The sequence below is a fragment of the Syngnathus scovelli genome, chromosome 8 (genome assembly GCF_024217435.2).
Source record: "Syngnathus scovelli strain Florida chromosome 8, RoL_Ssco_1.2, whole genome shotgun sequence".
Lineage (NCBI taxonomy): Eukaryota > Metazoa > Chordata > Actinopteri > Syngnathiformes > Syngnathidae > Syngnathus > Syngnathus scovelli.
The window spans coordinates 11,365,129-11,383,536 of record NC_090854.1 but is presented as its reverse complement, the minus strand read 5'-3'; the positions used below and the strand labels follow the sequence as shown (position 1 = coordinate 11,383,536).

Genomic DNA, 18,408 nt, shown 5'->3' with positions numbered 1-18,408 from the left:
ATGGATGGATGGATGGATAGATAGATAGATAGATAGATAGATAGATAGATAGATAGATAGATAGATAGATAGATAGATAGATAGATAGATAGATAGATAGATAGATAGATAGATAGATAGATAATACAGAAAACGAAACTTAGATAATCCAGAAAACGAAACTTAGCCGGCTCGTGAAAAGGAGGCTGGAACAAAACAGCCAGTACTGCGTCACTACTCCAGGAGCCTTTAAATATGACAGCGTAGCGGACCCAAAAAAAGACAAGAGTTGCGGACCACAGAAGCAGCATGTCTTGCTTTCTTTGTAGCTTTGTTTAATTGTCTCTAGCCACAGTTTTTGGCAGACAGTTTTGGAATAAAGACGTGTTCCTCCATTCTGCCACAACAGCAGCGAGAAAAGCATCAGATTATCAATCAGGAAAAAGAGCACGACTGAGGTAATGACTACAGTATTGTTTCTTCTTCAAACTATCATTATGACATTAATTATTAGAAATGACAGCGGAAATTTAACAGAAAATTAAAATTTAATGAAATGTTCTAGCCGCATTCCATTTTATCCTAACTATAACCATTAAAAGGCAATATTTATAGAAAAAGTCAACGTCGAGTTGTAGGCCACTCAATTTCAAGATTTATAAAACATGTTGTGTACCATAGTTTTTATACTTTAACCGTGAACTGGACATTTTCTCATTTAGATTAGTTTTTTGGCACAGACCAGCACAAACAAAAATGACAATTTTCCCATATTTTTTGCGTGGGGTCGGAAAATAATTCACACGGGTGCAACAATCTAATTTCTATAATGACGGAGGAATAACGTACCACAAGATACAACCTAGCTCAGTGTTGAAGAACTGTGACGATTTATTATTCCTTTAATGCTCAGCAAAGATTCTTCTTATTAGAATGTGTGATTGTTTGCTCCGGGTGTTTATCTGTCCCATTTGCCAAAGTACGAGTTTCGTTTCTCTTGAAATGGGAACGTTCATTCTGGCATAACAGCGCTACCCGTGGGTACCTGGAGTACTACATGGGTTGCTTGTGAAATCACGTGACTTGTTTGTTCAAGTTACCCATTCATCATTATCCGAACCGCTTTAACGTGTTAAAAATACAATTGTTGAATTTGAATTTTGACTGCACTGAATTGTAATAAAAATAAAAATAAAAGTGTAAACGTCATCAAATGAACAAATAAGTAAAGCTTTTGAGCCTCCCTGTCTTCTTTTAAATTTTCAGACACCTCATTCATTTCATGAAATTCTGCAAAGCTTTTGCTTGATGGCAATGGAGTGAAAACTTTGATTCGTGGGTGAGTCTACAATGCATTTATTCAACGTTTCCCTCTTGTGCACCTTCATGCCTTCACTGAAGACAGCGACACTACTTCCCTGTTATTATTTCCGTTTCCTCTGTTATCATTCTTCCTGCTTCTCCCCTTTCCATAACCATTTCCCACACCACAAAAGTTTCCAAGTTTCTCCAACACAATACTCTGCCTTTCTTACAGATACCCACTCAAAGGAGGATGAGTATGAGCGCCAAGAAAAAAACACGGTAAGTGCTTGAGCACGACTCAGGTTTGTGCTGATGCCTTTCCTGTGCTGCTCTACTTGAAATGAAGACTTATTAGTAGTATTTTTTTTTAAATATAAGTATATTGAAGATAAATTTTCACACAATGTTCGACAGGGACCACATGTTTACTTGACACTTCAAATGGGGAAGAACACATTTCCATTTTTTGTGAATTGTATTAAAAAAAAAAAATCTTGATTTCGGGAGCCTTTGAGGTATGTGCTGTAACATGCAAAACTCTCTTGATGAGCATTGGCTGTTTACATGAGACAGGGCAACTCCCCAAATGTGGGTCCTGTGAACGAATTATAGGGAGGCAAAAGTCTTCTGCAATTCCTGGGGCAGACATTTCCCCCCTGGATGTCTGATTTGATTCTTATTCTGTTCGGTGAAGGACTTCCTTCGGGGCCACAGCGCCACCCTTCATTGACTATCTGAAAGACATCTTACGTCGGTATCCAGATGGTGGACAAATTTTGAAGGTGGGTATTCAATTGATCTAATGACATTATTAGAAACAAACAATGGATGACTTTTTTTCCATTATGCAAAAGACATGTTCTCATATTTTCCTAAATCGTCAACGCAAATGGAATGCAGCGCTTTTTTTTTCAAACTTGGTCCTCAACCGATAAGAGAATAATTTGATGAAGTTTAAACAAACCGCAAAATGATGAATTTTTTTTGCAAACCTTCCATTTATGCCAGATTTCTGTCGTTTTTCATTGTGTTGACTATTTTGCATAATCTGAGATAAACATAAATTGCACAATAATTTGAATGCCTGCATAATTGAGATACTATATGTGAGGTTTCACTGATGTGTTTGCTTATTTATTTATTTATTTATTTATTTATTTATTTATTTATTTATTTATTTATTTATTTATTTATTTATTTAACTAGGAGCTAATTCAAAATGCAGATGATGCTCAAGCCACCAATGTGACTTTTATTCATGATGAAAGAAGCTACGGAACTAAAAATCTTTGGACAGACGGTCTGGGACAATTTCAAGGTAACCATGCTGAAGATGCTCTCGGGTCACGGCGGTTCACACTTTGTATGACGCTATTGTAGATTTTTCTCCATTTGACTCTCTAAATGGGCCTAACAAAACTCCAGAGTTTACATAGAGACTTTCAGGCACAGGCCTTTTACCAAATATGTCATTGTTTACTGAAAAATCAGTTGTTATTTCTGTAAAGGGCCTGCCCTGTACAGCTACAACAATGCACCATTTAATGATGAAGACTGGGAAGGAATTCAGGCTGTTGGGAGGAGCGTCAAGCGCAATGACCCCACCACAGTCGGGAGGTTTGGCATTGGTTTCAACTCCGTTTACCACATAACAGGTAATGCCCTTCTCAAATGTTCTGCACAGTATCTAGGTGACAATTTTGTGGCAAGTTTATTGACAAAGGAGCATATCTTTGTTCACATGAACAGATGTTCCAAGTATATTCAGCTCTGGCTACCTTGGCATTTTGGATCCACAAGAAAAAATATTTGGAGAGAGGCAAGGCGGTTTCCGTTGGTCGCTGGATGATGCCGAGCACCAAGAAGCTCTGATGAATACTGGCGATCAGTTCCAACCATTCCGAGACATCGTTACTCTCCTCAGCGGACAAGATTGGTCCAAAGTCATTGCAGAAGACCAGCACTTTGACGGGACAATTTTCAGATTCCCTTTGCGTGCGGAGGCATCGGACATCTCAGATAATTTGTACAACACGGATAAGGTTGTCATGCTTTTTGATAGCTTCATCGCTGATGCAGAATTGAGCCTGCTGTTTTTGAAAAATGTCACCACGGTGACCTTGATGCACATTGACGTCCATGGCTTTGTGAGCACAAGACTTGAAGTCAAGTCGTCAGCCTTCACCAAAGTCATTTTGGAAACCCAAGACGAGACGGTCATCGAGGGTTCCACCAGACTCAAAGTACTGACCATCAAATCCGAGCAGTGCAAAGAAACAAAGTGGCTTGTGACGACATGTACCATGAAGGAAGGAAATGTGACAGAGTTGGACAGCCTTGCACAAAAGTTGAGCTTTCTCCCACAAGTTGACTTGGCGTTCCCTTGGGGTGAGACGAGGGCCGCCAGTAGGAGCCGTCTGAGCTGCTTTCTCCCGCTACCCAACAACGAAGGCAACAAGACAGGACTGCCGGTCCACATCAACGCCTGCTTTGGGCTCACAGACAACAGGAGACACATCAAATGGCAGGAGGAAGATCAGCAACACGACGAACACGCCATATGGAATGAATTGCTGATGAAGGAGGTGCTGCCACAAGCATACCGCCTGATCATTCAAGACGCCGTCACACTCGCTCAAAAGGCAATTCTCCCCGTGTCTTCTGTGTATGATCTGTGGCCGGATCTCGATCAGATTCAAGACAAGGACAAATGGTATGCCATCGCCGTAGATGTCCTTCTGCAGTTGTTCCAAGAAAATGTGGCTGTGCTCTCGCTCGCCAGAGATGAAAGAGAGTTCATCGGTCCGTTAGAAGCAGTGCTCACCTGTACTGACCCAATGAGCCCTGACACACTGGCTGCCATTGGAAGAACGTTGCTTTCCTGTGGAGAGAATTTTGTTACGCTTCCATGCAATGTAGCGAGAGCCATAAAAATGATTCACCCACTTGCCAGCAGCCTAACATATTCCACTCCAGCATTCCTCAGGGAGGTCCTCCATCGCGTCGACATGCGGAATCTATCCAGAGATGACAAACTCTGTCTCCTGGAGTATATTCTGAGTGATGGAAAATTCAGGGATCTCCAGAATCTTGCGCTTCTCCCACTCAGTGATGGCTCTTTTAGAGCTTTCACAAACAAAGAGGAGGACACTGCCTTGATTGACAGCAAGGAATTTCCAAGGTAATTCAAGACTACGCTTCGGATCCTTGCTGCCTCGTTAGTTATGGCTGTTTTTCTCAAATGTTCATAGTATGAATGGGAGATTAATTAATAAGGCAGCTAAGAACGCAAAATATAAAATAAAATATTTAAAATAGAAAAATTGGTCATTCTCCATTGTCGATCCTTCATGAGTCAGTAAATGCCTGCACGGCAGTAGAAAAATAATAATTTGCATTCGCTTGGATAGTTTGTAGTTTGCTGTGGTGTGAAAATACATTGCATCAAATTTTCTTTACCGTAATGTGAGATATGATGACAAGTCCATTTGTTCTACATGAATACCGTAGCGAACAAAAATTCTCTATTCTCTGCAGAACCTTGCTGCCATTTTGCAAACACCTCTTCATCCCGGATAATTTGAGCCCGGACTCCACTGCTCACTTGAAGCAACTGGCTTGTGAAAGTAAGACATTTAATCTTATTTTCATCTTTCCAATGTCTATATTTATATTTTTGTTGTCCTTCCACAGATTTATTCCAGATAAAGAACATTGATGCAGATCAGGTGGCACAGTACACCAGAAGGTATTTGCCCGAGGACTGGAAGGACTTGAACGCAGCACTCGTGAGCTGGGACGTCAACAATCATCTGCATCCCCCTTTGGATTGGCTCCAAGAATTCTGGAGGTTTCTCAACATTCACTTTACAGAGTTAAGCAATTTCATTGACATTCCACTGATACCCGTGGACCCGCTCTCTTCCAATCAGTCTGTATTACTCGCTAAACTGAATCCAAAGACAAGGCTTGTTTTTCACCAAAGGAGGCAGATCAGCTTGCCGGATAAAATAGCTGAGTTGGTGAAAAATGTTGGTGGTACAGTGGTGAGGGGAAATGAATGGCTCAAGCATGATGACCTTGATTCTTTTGTGCTGTGTCCATCTCCAAGAAGTGTTATGACTATCTTGATGAATGTCGAGTATCCGCATCTCATCAAAGAACTCCAGACCACATGTCCCGGCACTCGAGAAGAATTGAAGGGATACCTCTCGGGTCTGGATTCGCTCTCAAATTACGAGAAGGATCTCCTCTCTAAGGTGCCTCTGTTTGAAAATACTAAAGGGGTGCCTCTCCCAGCACACTCCAAAAAAGCCGTGCTTTTAGGTTGCCACCCAAACCTACCCATGGATCTACCGATGCCTGAATCAATACTCCAATGTAAAACTGAAACTGATCGCAGACTCTTGCATTTGCTCAACGTTAATCTTTTGGACACAGCTCAAGCAGCTCTTCTTCTGATTGATAACATTAAAGTCAAAGCATGCAGCAAAAAGGACACTGAAAAGATCATGACTTGGATTTTACAACACGGCAGTATCCTTTTCTCCCAAAATGAGAACTTAAAACACAGCTGTAAAGAATTGAGTTTCATGGAAGTCAACGGAGTGCTAAAAAAGGCCTCACACTTCCTTCATCCAGGACTTCAAAATTCCCAAATGCTTTTTGACAGAGATTTCTTCCCCCCTTCTCCATACGTGAAAACAGCCCAGATGCTCGAGACCCTAACACATCTTGGTATGATAAACAGAGAAGCGGATGTGCCCCCTGAGCACTTACTGCACGCTGCTGAGCTGATCAGCAAGCAGCAAGCTAACCCGCAGACTTTCAGCAGAGCTCAGGCGCTCTTAACCATGCTCGATGCTCACAGTCTCCTGGATAGGTTTTCTGATGAGCAGCTTAACAGCCTTAAAATGCTGAAATGGATTCCATGTGCTAATCCTAGTAACAGCACAGGCAAGATTTCACTCTTCTACCCTCACGAAATAAGGCACTCTCAGTTTGAGAATATTGTCGGTCGTGTCATGCCTCTCATTGGAAGCCTGAGTGACAGAGGCAGCCACAAACTTGGTCTCAAAAGCCTGCCCCCACCAGAGAAAGTGAGAAACAATTTGTTTGTCTTGATTGGAGATACAGACAAAATGGATGATCCCGACACAAATGGAGATTTCAAAAGGAGGTTGCACAGTATTTACCAACACATGCAAGATCACATTTCTGACTTTGCAGCTTTAATTGATCAAAACGAGTCTTGGCTGTGGTGCGGTGGCCAGTTTGTTTCCCCACAGGATTTGGTTATAGACTACCCAGACAATCTAGATTTGAGCTCGTGGGTGAGGAAATTACCCAAGGAGTTCCTACCATACAAGATGCTCCTGAAGAACTTTGGTCTGAGATCATTGCTTTCACAGCGTGACATTGTTGACATTCTCCATTCAATCATGAAAAGCATTGAATTAAGAGAGACGCCAACTGCAAGGCCCTCTGAGATTAAAGTCTCTATAGAAATTATCAAATGGATATGGAAGGAAAAGATAGTGATTCAGGAGGACATCCCAGTGCCAGTTATCACACAAGAGGGTCAGCGTACCCTTAAACCACTCTCGACGGCTGCTTTCTGTGATTTGAGCAAAAAAAGTTTGGAGGGGATTCAATACAGCAAAGATCAAGTGCATGTCCTACACGAGGAGATTCCAAAAGCTGCTGCTGAATGGTTCAACATCCAGTTCCTTAGTACGCACATCCTCGATCCCGAGCTTATCGGGATTGAGCAGTGTGGACAATCTGAGCCCATCACAATGAGGATCAAAAACATTCTCAAAGAGTATGATGAAGAAGGCGATCTCTTCAAAGAGCTCATTCAAAATGCAGAAGATGCCGGAGCAGACGCTTGCAAATTCTTGGTGGATTTCAGAGTACACAAGAGTCCCCCTGAACATCTCATAGATCCCGGCATGGCCCTTTGTCAGGGCCCTTGCCTTTGGTCATTCAATAATGAGACATTCACAGATGAGGATTGGGAAAATATTGTGAGAGTGGGCTCTGCTTCAAAAGAACACAAGGTGGGAAAGATTGGCAAGTTCGGACTAGGATTCAACACTGTGTATCATGTGACAGATATTCCTTCAATCCTAAGTGGAAACAAACTCCTTATACTTGATCCAAATGTGACTCACCTGAAAAAGATCATCAGAAACAAATCAAATCCTGGAATCAAGCTGGACCTCTCTCATAAACAACAGTTCCGTTGTTTCCCTGGTCAGTTTGGACCATATGAAAACATTTTTGACTGTACTTTCAGCGCATATGGTCCTCCACAGCCTTATGAAGGTACCCTCATCAAACTTCCTTTCCGAACCAAGGAAGAGGCACGCGAGTCCGAGATAAGCACCAAAGTCTATGACGAGCACAGTATTGTCTCTTTTCAGCAAGAGTTCACAAACTATTCTCAAACACATATCCTGTTCCTGAAGCACATTAACACGTTGTCTTTGCAAAACATCTCAAACCATGCAGCGACTCCTCCAAGAGATGAGGAAATACAAACCGTCCTCACTGTCACCAAAACTACTCTGAGTGCAATACAAATTCCCGACAAGAGTCGTCGGTCAGTGCAGATTAAAGCTGAAAATAAATTGCTGGAACGTGGTGAGGATTGCAAAAACGTTATCGACTGCTGTACCGTCTACATTGTCCAACTAAGCAGTGAGAAATCTGGTAGAAAGCAAAGTCAGGCTTGGCTGGTGCACAACTGCTTTGGGACAAAGGAGTCTTTAAAAATGGCCCTCCAACAGGACAAGCAAGTCAAGTTCTCCTTGCCGATTGGAGGAATCGCCGTGCCTTTGCAAAAAGATCCAGGAAGCGGAACGTTTTCCGCACCGGAAACCAAACTAGATGGTCAGGCATTTTGCTTCCTCCCACTTGCCATTCACACAGGACTTCCAGTCAATCTGAATGGAACATTTGCGGTAACAAGTAATCGTAAAGGTCTCTGGGAAAGTGGGGTGAAGTCTGCCTGGAACAAAGCTCTTCTTCAGGATCCCACCGTGACCGCATATGTTACAGCACTTTTGGTATTAAAGGACATGTGGAAAAACGGCCAACTGAAAAGGTACTCTTATCACACCTTCTGGCCTGATAGGGAAAAAGTCAACAACACATTCAAACCTTTGGTTGATGGCTTTTACGCCACCATCACCCAGAAGCAAATTGCTCCAGAGGTCTTCTGTGATGGCAAAAAATGGTGTTCGGTGAACGGTGCCATATTTTTACATGAAAGTATCGAAGAAGATCAAAAGATCCACAAACTTGTAATGCGGGTCTGTCAAAAACATATCAAAGAACCAAACTGTGTCGTTTCTCTTCCACTCTGGTTGAGAAATAGCTTTAACCAGAGTGGCCTTCAGAACGTTTTGCAGGAGAAAACATGGAAGTGGGAGAGGTTTTATCAAGATGTGGTATTTAAGAACCTTGCCACCCTGGACACTGAGAGTAGAGATACTCTTTTGTTACATGCCATTGACCTTAACTCAAAGGAAATTGACCATCTATTGATCAAGTATCCATGCATCCCTACAATGGATGGACGCCTCCAGCATATCAAGAAACTTGTGAATCCATCAGGCAAACTGTCTTGTCTTTTTGAAAACGAACAGGGGAGATTGCTTGGAGGCACAGAGACTGATTTCCGCTTCCCAAGGAGGATTCAACGTCTGCTGCAGCTTGGAATGGCAAACGACCATCTTCCACTGGAGGCTATTGTTGAGAAAGCAGAAACAATCCAAACATTTTGGAAGACTGACCAAAAAAAAGCATACGGTCGTTTGAAGTGCCTTCTTGAACTCATCAAGGATCACATGAATGACAAAGACTCCTGCCACTGGCAAACTTTAAGAACGATCCCATTTCTCCCAGCATTTCACCACTGTGGTCCAAATTCAGTCCTAAAAAGGCCAGTTGATATTTTCAATGAAAAATGCTCACTGCTCGTTAACAAAACACAACCCGTGCTGGATCATTCTGGCCTGAACATACATGTTGACGATCCTATCCTACAAATACTAGGGATCCGTGACACCCCAGTACCTGAAATGGTGCTCCAGCAGCTGCAGAAAGCACAGAAGCAATCACAAACCACCGACAAATCCAAGCTTCACGCGATTGTCAATGAATGCTACACATTTCTGGATAGATACCTCTATATGTCAAAGGCATCAGCATTCATTTCTGAGAGGGCTAATTCATTTCCATTCATTTTTGATGGCAATACTTTTGTCAACGTGAACCGTGTGGCTGTCAAAGGGCAATTTGATGCAAAGCCCTATCTCCACGTACTTCCTCCTGCCTTTGCCCGTTTGCGCAATCTCTGGGAGAGTGTTGGTGTTGCAGATACATTCACTCTCCATCAATTTCTTACTGTGCTTCAGGAAGTTCATTCGAAACATGGAGACAAACCCTTGCCAAAGAATGATCTCAAGATTTGTCTTACAATTTTACAACAAGGCATTTACTATGCCAACGAGAAGACCACAAGCGATTGTCTCATACCCAATGAAAATGGCGTTTTGGTACCTGCCAAACAGCTCTTTTTTAATGACAGCCCATGGATGCCAGTTACCACGGATATTACGCTCTGCCACAAACATATCCCACGTGAAATGGCACTCCATTTTGGAATCAAAACTACCAGACATCACACTCTGGATAACAAGGCAGTATCCCTCAATAACTCTCAATATCCCTCACAACATTCTTTTCCATTTGCGCAGAAAGAGGAACTCACTGTTCGAATTAAAAACATCATTTCGGCCTATCCAGCAAAGAAAGATATCCTCAAAGAGCTCATCCAAAATGCCGATGATGCAGAGGCTACGGAAATTCATTTTGTTTTGGACAGACGACAGCATGGCACTGAAAAAACCTTTGGAGAGAAATGGAACAAGCTACAGGGCCCAGCGCTGTGCGTCTTCAACAACAGGGTGTTTTCAAATGCTGACCTGGCTGGCATTCAGCAGCTGGGAACTGGAGGAAAGCGCCACCATCCAGGGAAAATTGGAAAATATGGACTTGGATTCAATTCTGTCTATCATCTGACTGATTGCCCGTCAATCCTCACTGGAGATCACTTCCTAGGCATTTTCGATCCCAATGAATATTACATCGAAAGCCAAAATGAGCATGTGCGTCAGGGCATTGGCTATAATTTTGATGACGAGCTCAAGGAAACGTTCAAAGATGTTTACAATTCCTATCTTCCAGACAAATTTCCTCTAAAAGGCGGAACCATGATTCGGTGTCCTCTAAGGACTCCTTCCATGGCAGGGGTCTCGAAAATATCACATCAGGAAGTGACTGAGGAGGACTTGAAAGAGCTGTGTGATGCCCTCGCCGCGGACCCTGAAGGGCTCATTCTGTTTCTGAAAAATATCCGCAGAGTTGAGCTCCATAAAATCGATGCTCGTTCAAAGGAATTCCAAACAATCTATGCAGTTGAAAAGAATACACCGCAAAGAGAACAAGAGGCTGGCGTGAGGTCCCTTCAAAATGCTGGAGTTTCAGTCCCATGCAAGGCAATTTATGAAACAATGATTTCAACCTCAAACAAAAGACAAAGTAAATGGGTAATTGCTGAGCAAATTAGTACATTGCAGTCCTCTGATGGAGAAGGAAAATATGCACGGGCAACAGTCGCGGCACGTATGAGCCCAAGAGGACCGCACAATGATTTCAAAGGAGGAGCCTTTTGTTTACTTCCTCTGCCAGGCACCACTGGTCTACCGGTGCACATCAACGGAGACTTTGAGGTCGATTCTGCCAGGAAAAACCTTTGGAAAGAAGATGCAGCGAGTCTGAAAACAGATTGGAATGAATCTTTGAAAAACAATGTCATTGCGCCACTGTATGCAGATCTCCTTCATTACATCAGCCAAACCATTTTAGTGAAGACAGTTAGTCGTGACAAAATGAAGGCATGTTTTTCAGAGTCATACTTGTGTTTCTGGCCGACAGTGTCTGAAGATGTTAGTCAGGAATGGCATGAAATGATACATGAGGTGTACAGATCAATTAGCAAACGAGGCCTTGATGTCATTCCAGTGTTGCAGTGCACAGAACAAGTAACTGTCCATCCACCCAACCATCATCTTCCGCTTATCCAGGGTCGGGTCGCGGGGGCACCAGCTTTAGGAGAGACTCCCAGACTTCCCTCTCTCACTGAATATTCTATCAAGTGGACGCATGTAAGAGAAACCACACCAACGACTGTACCCTACTTGGAATCCTCCACTAAGGCGATACTAAATGAAATTTTGAGGGACCTTGGCATGGCTTTGGTTCCGTTCTTCAGTGAAATGAAGAGGATATGGGACGGTTTCAGAACTGCTGGCATTCCCGTACAAGATGCAAACCCTTCAAATGTGCGGACCTTCTTGAGATCAAAGTCTGTTCATAATCCAAAGCAAACAAGCAAGGAGTTACCACTGCCTGTGAAAGACACGCTGATCCTTAATCCGGAAAGATGCACAGAGCTCCTTCGTTTCTGCCTAAGCGATATCCGCCAGGAAACGATCGTCGATGAGAATCTTTCTCTTCTCAACGGGCTTCCTCTTCTCCTCACAGCAGATGAGATTTTGAGGGTGTTTGACAACACATCACCAAAGAAGATCTCCCCGTACAGCAGTCTGTTCTCTGGCTACGAGCACAATTTTGTACATTATAAGACAAACCATGAGTTTCTGGAGGTGCTAAAAGCCCTGAGCCTTGCCAGCAAGTTGACGGTTCCTGATGCTTTCCCATGGTTGAAGGGCTTGATTGAACAGAATCTCGACAAGTGTAAGCTTGACCCACAACGAGGTCTTTTTGTTCCAGGGAAGAAAATGCTGGCCTGGCTGAAATTGCTGTGGAAGTTCCTGTTAAGCAACATGGAAACTGAAAGTTCAAGCGACAATCAACATTGCTCATTACAAACTGTGAAGGACCTCTTGGGTGACTTCTGCATTTTAGTTGTTGTGTGCCCAAGATCAAACAAGCACCTCCTTCTAAAAATGAAAGACATGCCCAGTGTCATTTTATTCAGACCGGAGAATTACATAATGAAAATCCTGTTCAAACTCGGTTTCATGAAGCTTGACCTTTCCTTTTTTATCGATGTTGACCGTAGCAAATTTTCACTTCTGCTACCCGAACTAATGAATGTGGATGACAAAAGTTCTGTACTGAGCCAAGTCGTGAGTATAAGCCGCTCAGAATTTGACCAGCTTTCTTCGGATGACATGAGAGAACTTCAAACTTTCCTGCAGGCCGGTCAGACCATAAATTGTCCGGAGTTTCAGAACAAGCTCCGGTCGCTGCCACTATTTGAAACAATACACGGCAATCGAGTGAGGATCGATGGCCATAAGGTGGTTTACATTCTCGACATGAGACTGTCACTGACTCGATTCCCTGACTTGTTGAAATCTGCCAAGAGCATTTTACTCAAAAACAATCCTGAGAACAACAGTCTGTCTCAAAGTTTGAAGATTGAGATCTTGAATGAGCTGCAATATTTCATGAGGATCATTCTGCCTGACGTGGATAGTCTCTCGGAGCATCAAAAGCTTCAGTGCCTCAAACTGTTACTCTCACTGGAAAATCTTGATCACGGTCAGCACAAGTCCACCATAATTTCCCAGCTGAAGGTGGTACCAATGATTGTCAACGCTGAGGGACAAATGGTACTAGTCTCATACTTCTTTGATGACAGAGTTGCCTTGTATAAGGCAATGTTACCTCAAGAAAGATTTGTGCCTGAGAGTACTTTGGCCGAGTTGTGCCAAGGAAACGAATCCCGTAATGAAGCAGCACGGCAGCTACTCAAGGATCTTGGAATGAAGCACGTTGTGTCCAAAGCCGAGATCGTACGCTTTGCAGAGTGCATAGAGTCGAAAGCTGAGACACAGGGTTACTCTCAGGAGCTGCGAGAGAAATCCATCCTAGTTCTCAAAGAGGCTTTGAGGCTTGCAAGAGTTGAGAAAACATTGCTGGACAGCATAACCAACATCAAGTTCATTTTTCCTGTCAAAGTAAAAACAGAACTGTGTGATTATCATTTGCCATTTGCCCCAGAGACCGCCACTGTTCAAATCAACGGCTCTTTAGTTGATCGGTATGACACAAAACAAGAACTGATTTGGTCTTCAATGCCAATCATACAGCTACCAATAATTTTGTCAACGTCAGACCTGGAAAATATCACAAAGGCAGGAGCTCATGGACAACCGCCTGCAAATTGTGTAACCAGAAACATGTTAAATATCTGCCAGTCACCTTGTGAAACAGACGCTCAGATCAAAACCCGTGCAACTGTCTTTCGATGTTGCTATGGCTACTTGCAAAACATCAACTTTGACATCCGATCACTGAATGGTGTCCCGCTCGTGTTGGTCGAAAACGATACAAAAGTGGTGAGACCGGAAATTGTTGCCCTTTCCCTCCCCTATGAACCTGACTTTAGGCCATATTTGTACAAAATTCCTACAAATGACTTTGGGTTTTGGCCATTCTTCAGGAAGGTTGGTGTGAAGGAGGAACCAACAATAGTGCAGTACTGTAATGTTCTGGCAGCAGTCAACGCTGATTCCAGTGCGAAAAGTCGTTTGAACCATAACCAAAAAAAATCGGCTGAACGAGCTGTGGAGCAGTTGTTTCTGATACTTCTAAAGAAGCCCAACCAATCGATGGACACTGTAAAGACGTTGTACCTGCCAGCTCTAAATGGAAAACTCTACCCATCACATGCATTGTACTTCAACGACACGGCGATTGACCCCCAACGGTTGGAAGCATCACTGGAGGAAGACTTCCTTTTGCTTGACAATCTCAGTACATGTCATTTGGGCACCGACATCTACGAGCATTGTCGACTGCTGCAATTGCTGCCCCAAAGGCTCCAACCTAAAAAGTTGTCAGAGGTCACAGATGAAAAAGCGGTGGAATCGCACATGCAACTTTGTGAGCTTAATCAGGCCTGCGAGTTTCGTGGCTGGTTTGACAAACACCTGACGTCGAGTGCATTCACACACGGACTGATATGTCTTATGAGAGAGAAGTCAAAAGGAAAAACAACCCAAGAGGAGGCTGAGGACATTTGTAAGAATATCTTCGGCAGCATTCAGATTGTGTGTTGCACGAGCCTGAAGAAGGAGCTGTGGCTGAAAGACCGAGCTCTGAAGAACACGGAATGCGAGACCGACGTTTTTTCCCAAAAAGTTCAAAGAGGTTACATCTTTTACATCAAACACAATGACGACATGCTCCCAAAAACCTTAAATGGGGTGAATATGATTTTGACGTCGGTAATCAACTCTTTGTTAGGAAACAGAATTTCATCAGAGCACCTCCTGGTCCTCGGCCAGCTCCTCCTGTGCGACAACCTGCAAGATGTCCGTGACACTCTGTCCAAGAATGGGATCCCCGACAGTGTTGATGCCAAAGGTTTTCTCGCCAGCCAGCAGGCCCCGAAAGGAGAGATTTCAGAAGAGTGGCACGATTCCTTAGACATGAACGTCTTGAACAACTTTGAAGAAGGAGAGTGTGTCGCTTACCACATTGACGACAAGTACATTTATGCAGTCATTGTGGAAGTACTACCTCCACAATCCGGACCTTACTCACAGAGGTACAAAATAAGAACTGGCGAAGACGACGAGATCATTGAAGTCAGCATTGTCGACCTGTACCGGTTTAAATCCGACGACCCACAGCCAGAGTTCGATGAACCCAGCGAAGCCACCGATATGAATTTGCAAGTAGCGACATACCACCACTCAACACATCCCTCGTCCTCAAATCGTTTACCGGTAACTTTTGACGAAGCAGTAGAGGAAATTGAGCAAAGTTTGCCCATGATCCGGAATCTTACAGAGGAGGAGCAGATAAAACACGGCAAACGACTGTACCTCAAATGGCACCCGAGCAAAAACCGTCATTGCCACTATGTTTTGACGGCTGCCAATTATGTGAAAACAAGAACTTACGTCACATTCCAACACTTCTACCAGCAATGGGATGAGGAGGCTAGGCACCACACTAGTGGCAGAGAACGGATCCTCCTACGATACAATTCCTACAACTTTTGGGGGCTTAACAAAAATATTCCGAGACCAAACAAAGGCGAGGCCCAACGGTGGTGTCGGCAGGCCCGCTGCGACCTCAATGCCGCGTACAGTGAAAGCACTGAGACGGGTGCAGAGTGGTGTCTGTTCAAAGTCCACCAGGCTGTGAAAAAGTCCCTCATCGCTGTCGAGTACAAAACAAACGGCCAGTGTCTTGATGGCACAATTTCAGCCATGGCTGAAAAAGTCTCACACTACAACGCCGTGCTAAGCGACCTGCCCCACAACGTGGCCCAGTTGTGGGCTTTTGGTGTGGATGCTAAAAGGACACAATATCCCAACCGCCATCCTTTCCCTCGGATTCCAAATGAAAGCTTCCGTTCGGCCAATGTGATTGCGGCACTGAACACAGCAACTGAGCTTCTGGCTGCTGTGGAATCGTATGTGAAATAAAACTCCACAATGAACATGCATCATATATTCTACACCTTCCTTTGTTTACGTTTTCCAATTTGGTGGACCAATCCCATTTACTAGTGTTAACTCACTCAGAATTAGTCAACTGTTTTGTATAACTGCAGTCATGATATATATGTCTTTGTCACATTGCCATTTTCTGTCACATTTATATGTTATTGAGTTAAACGGATTTTTAGCTAGATTGTAATTCTTGTAAAAAAAAAAAAAAAATTACCTCGCCGACTTCTTTAATTAATGGACCATCTGACAAATGTGTTTTGGAGTCTAATATTCAATATTTGCAAAACCCAAATCCACCACACTTGTTCATGTGGCAAAATGTTAACAGTATAATGAGACATACAACATAATAAATGTAATTAATACTGCCTTCATCTGGTAAAAATCTTTTGTCATTACAGGTGCTCACTTAGTTTTTTTTTTTTTTTAAACACAAAGTGAGACGTGGACCAGTGTCCTTTAAGACTGTATTCAACCACAACAAGGTTAAGTTAAAATTGTTATTTTATTCATTAAGAAATCCTGTTATGAAAATAATGACACCTTACCGTATACTGGAGGAAATGTATTTCCACGTTATACAACACGTGACATCTCGCAGTCACCTCAGCAGAACGCTCCTCTGCTAGTTTGCTTGCTTCCTATTCATTTGTCCTATAAAAAGATGCACTTTGTATCCTTTCCTCGCCATCTTGAGTCCATCTCAGATTGTTTGCGAGGGACAATTTTCACATATTTTGCAGATTCAGTCTTTGTTATGTCGCCCCACGTCTATTAGTCATTTTTGTTAAACCTGTACATACTTGCAGCATGCTCAAGGCCTGTTTGAGGCAAAGAAGCAAAAAAAAATCATGGGAATCCTGACAAAGAGGGGAAGCACATGCAATCATTACTTAATGTTATGGCACCGAAAACAAAGGCTGTGAACATTTTACATCAAATTGCCATTTGCGCAATAAACTTTATCAAATAATTTATCAAAGTTAGTAGTATGGACAAAGTACACTCTCCGCAAAAAGTTCAGAATTAACCCAAAAAACACACGAACCTTTACAGATGAACTTAACTTGACCTTCTCAAAACTTGTTTTCGTTGGGTAGATTTTGCACAATAACTCTAACAAGGCGCAGATCAGCAAAATTGATCCAAAAAGTCTGTCAGCCATAAACTGATTAACTAACTGATTAACTAATTTTTTTTTCTCAATTAGAATTGGTATTTAAACTTTATTATGCTGTTTAACTTTTGACGTCGTAGATAGGTCACAAAGAAGAGTTTTTGGTACTTCAGCGCTTGCAACAGGGACTAGATGAGTCACAGAAAGGCGTAGCGATGGACAGCTTCTTGATAGAGTTGGATAAAAAAGTACTGACGATTGATCAGTGGGACAGTTAGAGAAAGTCAATTGAACTTAATCTGTAAGGTCATGGCATATTTGAGATTCAGCCTGAAATTTGACACTTTTTGTGTGTAGTGTTTCCATTTGTTATATTTTCCAGCATGTTGGTTGAGTGGCTCTGCCTAACAGCTCGAATGCAGCGTTGTAATCTCGTTTCTGGCTATTCCAAAAGGATGATAGGTTCAAGCAGATGTGGGATAAAAACAACACTTAAGGCATAATCACCGCATCATTCTTTAAATCAGTCGTATTGCATTGAGTTGACATAAAAAAGGGAACACACAAAACTATATCACAAGTTTTAAATGGAGTGCACAACCTGGCTGCAACCTGCAGGGGCGCTGTTGATACAGTCTCAACTCTGTGTCCTGAAGATGTAAATGGCAACGCTACCAATGTCACTCGCGGTTTGCAGCAGCAAACAACACGTCAATATGACGTCCCACGGCCGAGCCCTCACATGTTATACGCCACATATATGGGGTCCAGTTGGTCGGCCAGGAAACCGTCTCGCAGGTGCATGCGTTGCTTCTCGCCTCTGGAGTTGATGGGGATGACGCCAGGGTCGACCACCACCACCACGCCGACAATCAGGTAATGCTCCTCCAGCACCACGTTGGTGACCAGGGCCACCAGGTCCAGGGCCTCTTGCTCGGAGCCCTCCAGCTCCACCACCACCACAAGCAGGTTGGTCCAAGTGAACACGGCGCTTCACATAAAACAGGCAAGCAAGTTAGTACATATTACAAGGGGAAATGTGGACAGATTATTTTTTTTGCCTCACCATTCAGCTATGCTCTTATGGGAGCGGATGACGGAGGTCTCGATGTCAATCGGGTGGTACCTCATTCCCCTCAGCTCGAGGGTCTCATCTACAGAACCCACCACGTAGAGGGCGTCATGGCGTTCTGAGACGTGTGCGGGTACACACACAAACGCACACAAAAATGATTACGAGAGTTCCTTTCCTATGGCAGCGACGCAACTCAGATTTGTCATTACAGTACACTAGCAAGTGCAATAATAAGGTCATAATTAAATTACTTGGAAATGGAAAAAAAACTGATGGATGATATAGTAAAGTGAAGTCAATATACATATTTGTTTATATATTCAAAATAATAAATAAAATAGATTTGTGCACAAGATGCG

The 18,408-nt window shown here is 43.0% G+C and overlaps 2 protein-coding genes across 3 annotated transcripts in view; one reads left to right on the top strand and one right to left on the bottom strand.

The window, feature by feature from the left end:
- The first annotated feature begins 1 nt into the window (after position 1).
- On the top strand, positions 2-16,227 carry sacs2 (sacsin molecular chaperone 2). Its single transcript, XM_049728726.2, has 9 exons — positions 2-437; positions 1,246-1,318; positions 1,517-1,563; positions 1,979-2,066; positions 2,491-2,602; positions 2,793-2,939; positions 3,034-4,465; positions 4,822-4,910; positions 4,978-16,227. Exons 3-9 carry the CDS (start codon positions 1,535-1,537, stop codon positions 15,828-15,830), a joined length of 12,750 nt encoding a protein of 4,249 aa, XP_049584683.1. The 5' UTR covers positions 2-437; positions 1,246-1,318; positions 1,517-1,534; the 3' UTR covers positions 15,831-16,227.
- A 116-nt stretch (positions 16,228-16,343) lies between these two features.
- The window catches only part of LOC125973986 (disco-interacting protein 2 homolog A), a 37,912-nt gene continuing 35,847 nt past the window's right edge, over positions 16,344-18,408 (bottom strand). For both annotated transcript variants that reach the window (XM_049728729.2, XM_049728730.2), the window contains 2 exons: positions 18,041-18,164; positions 16,344-17,965 (listed from right to left, as the gene is read on the bottom strand). In XM_049728729.2, coding sequence (XP_049584686.1) covers positions 17,713-17,965; positions 18,041-18,164 — 377 coding nt within the window. In that variant the 3' untranslated portion in view covers positions 16,344-17,712. The remainder of the gene's footprint in view (positions 17,966-18,040; positions 18,165-18,408) is intronic.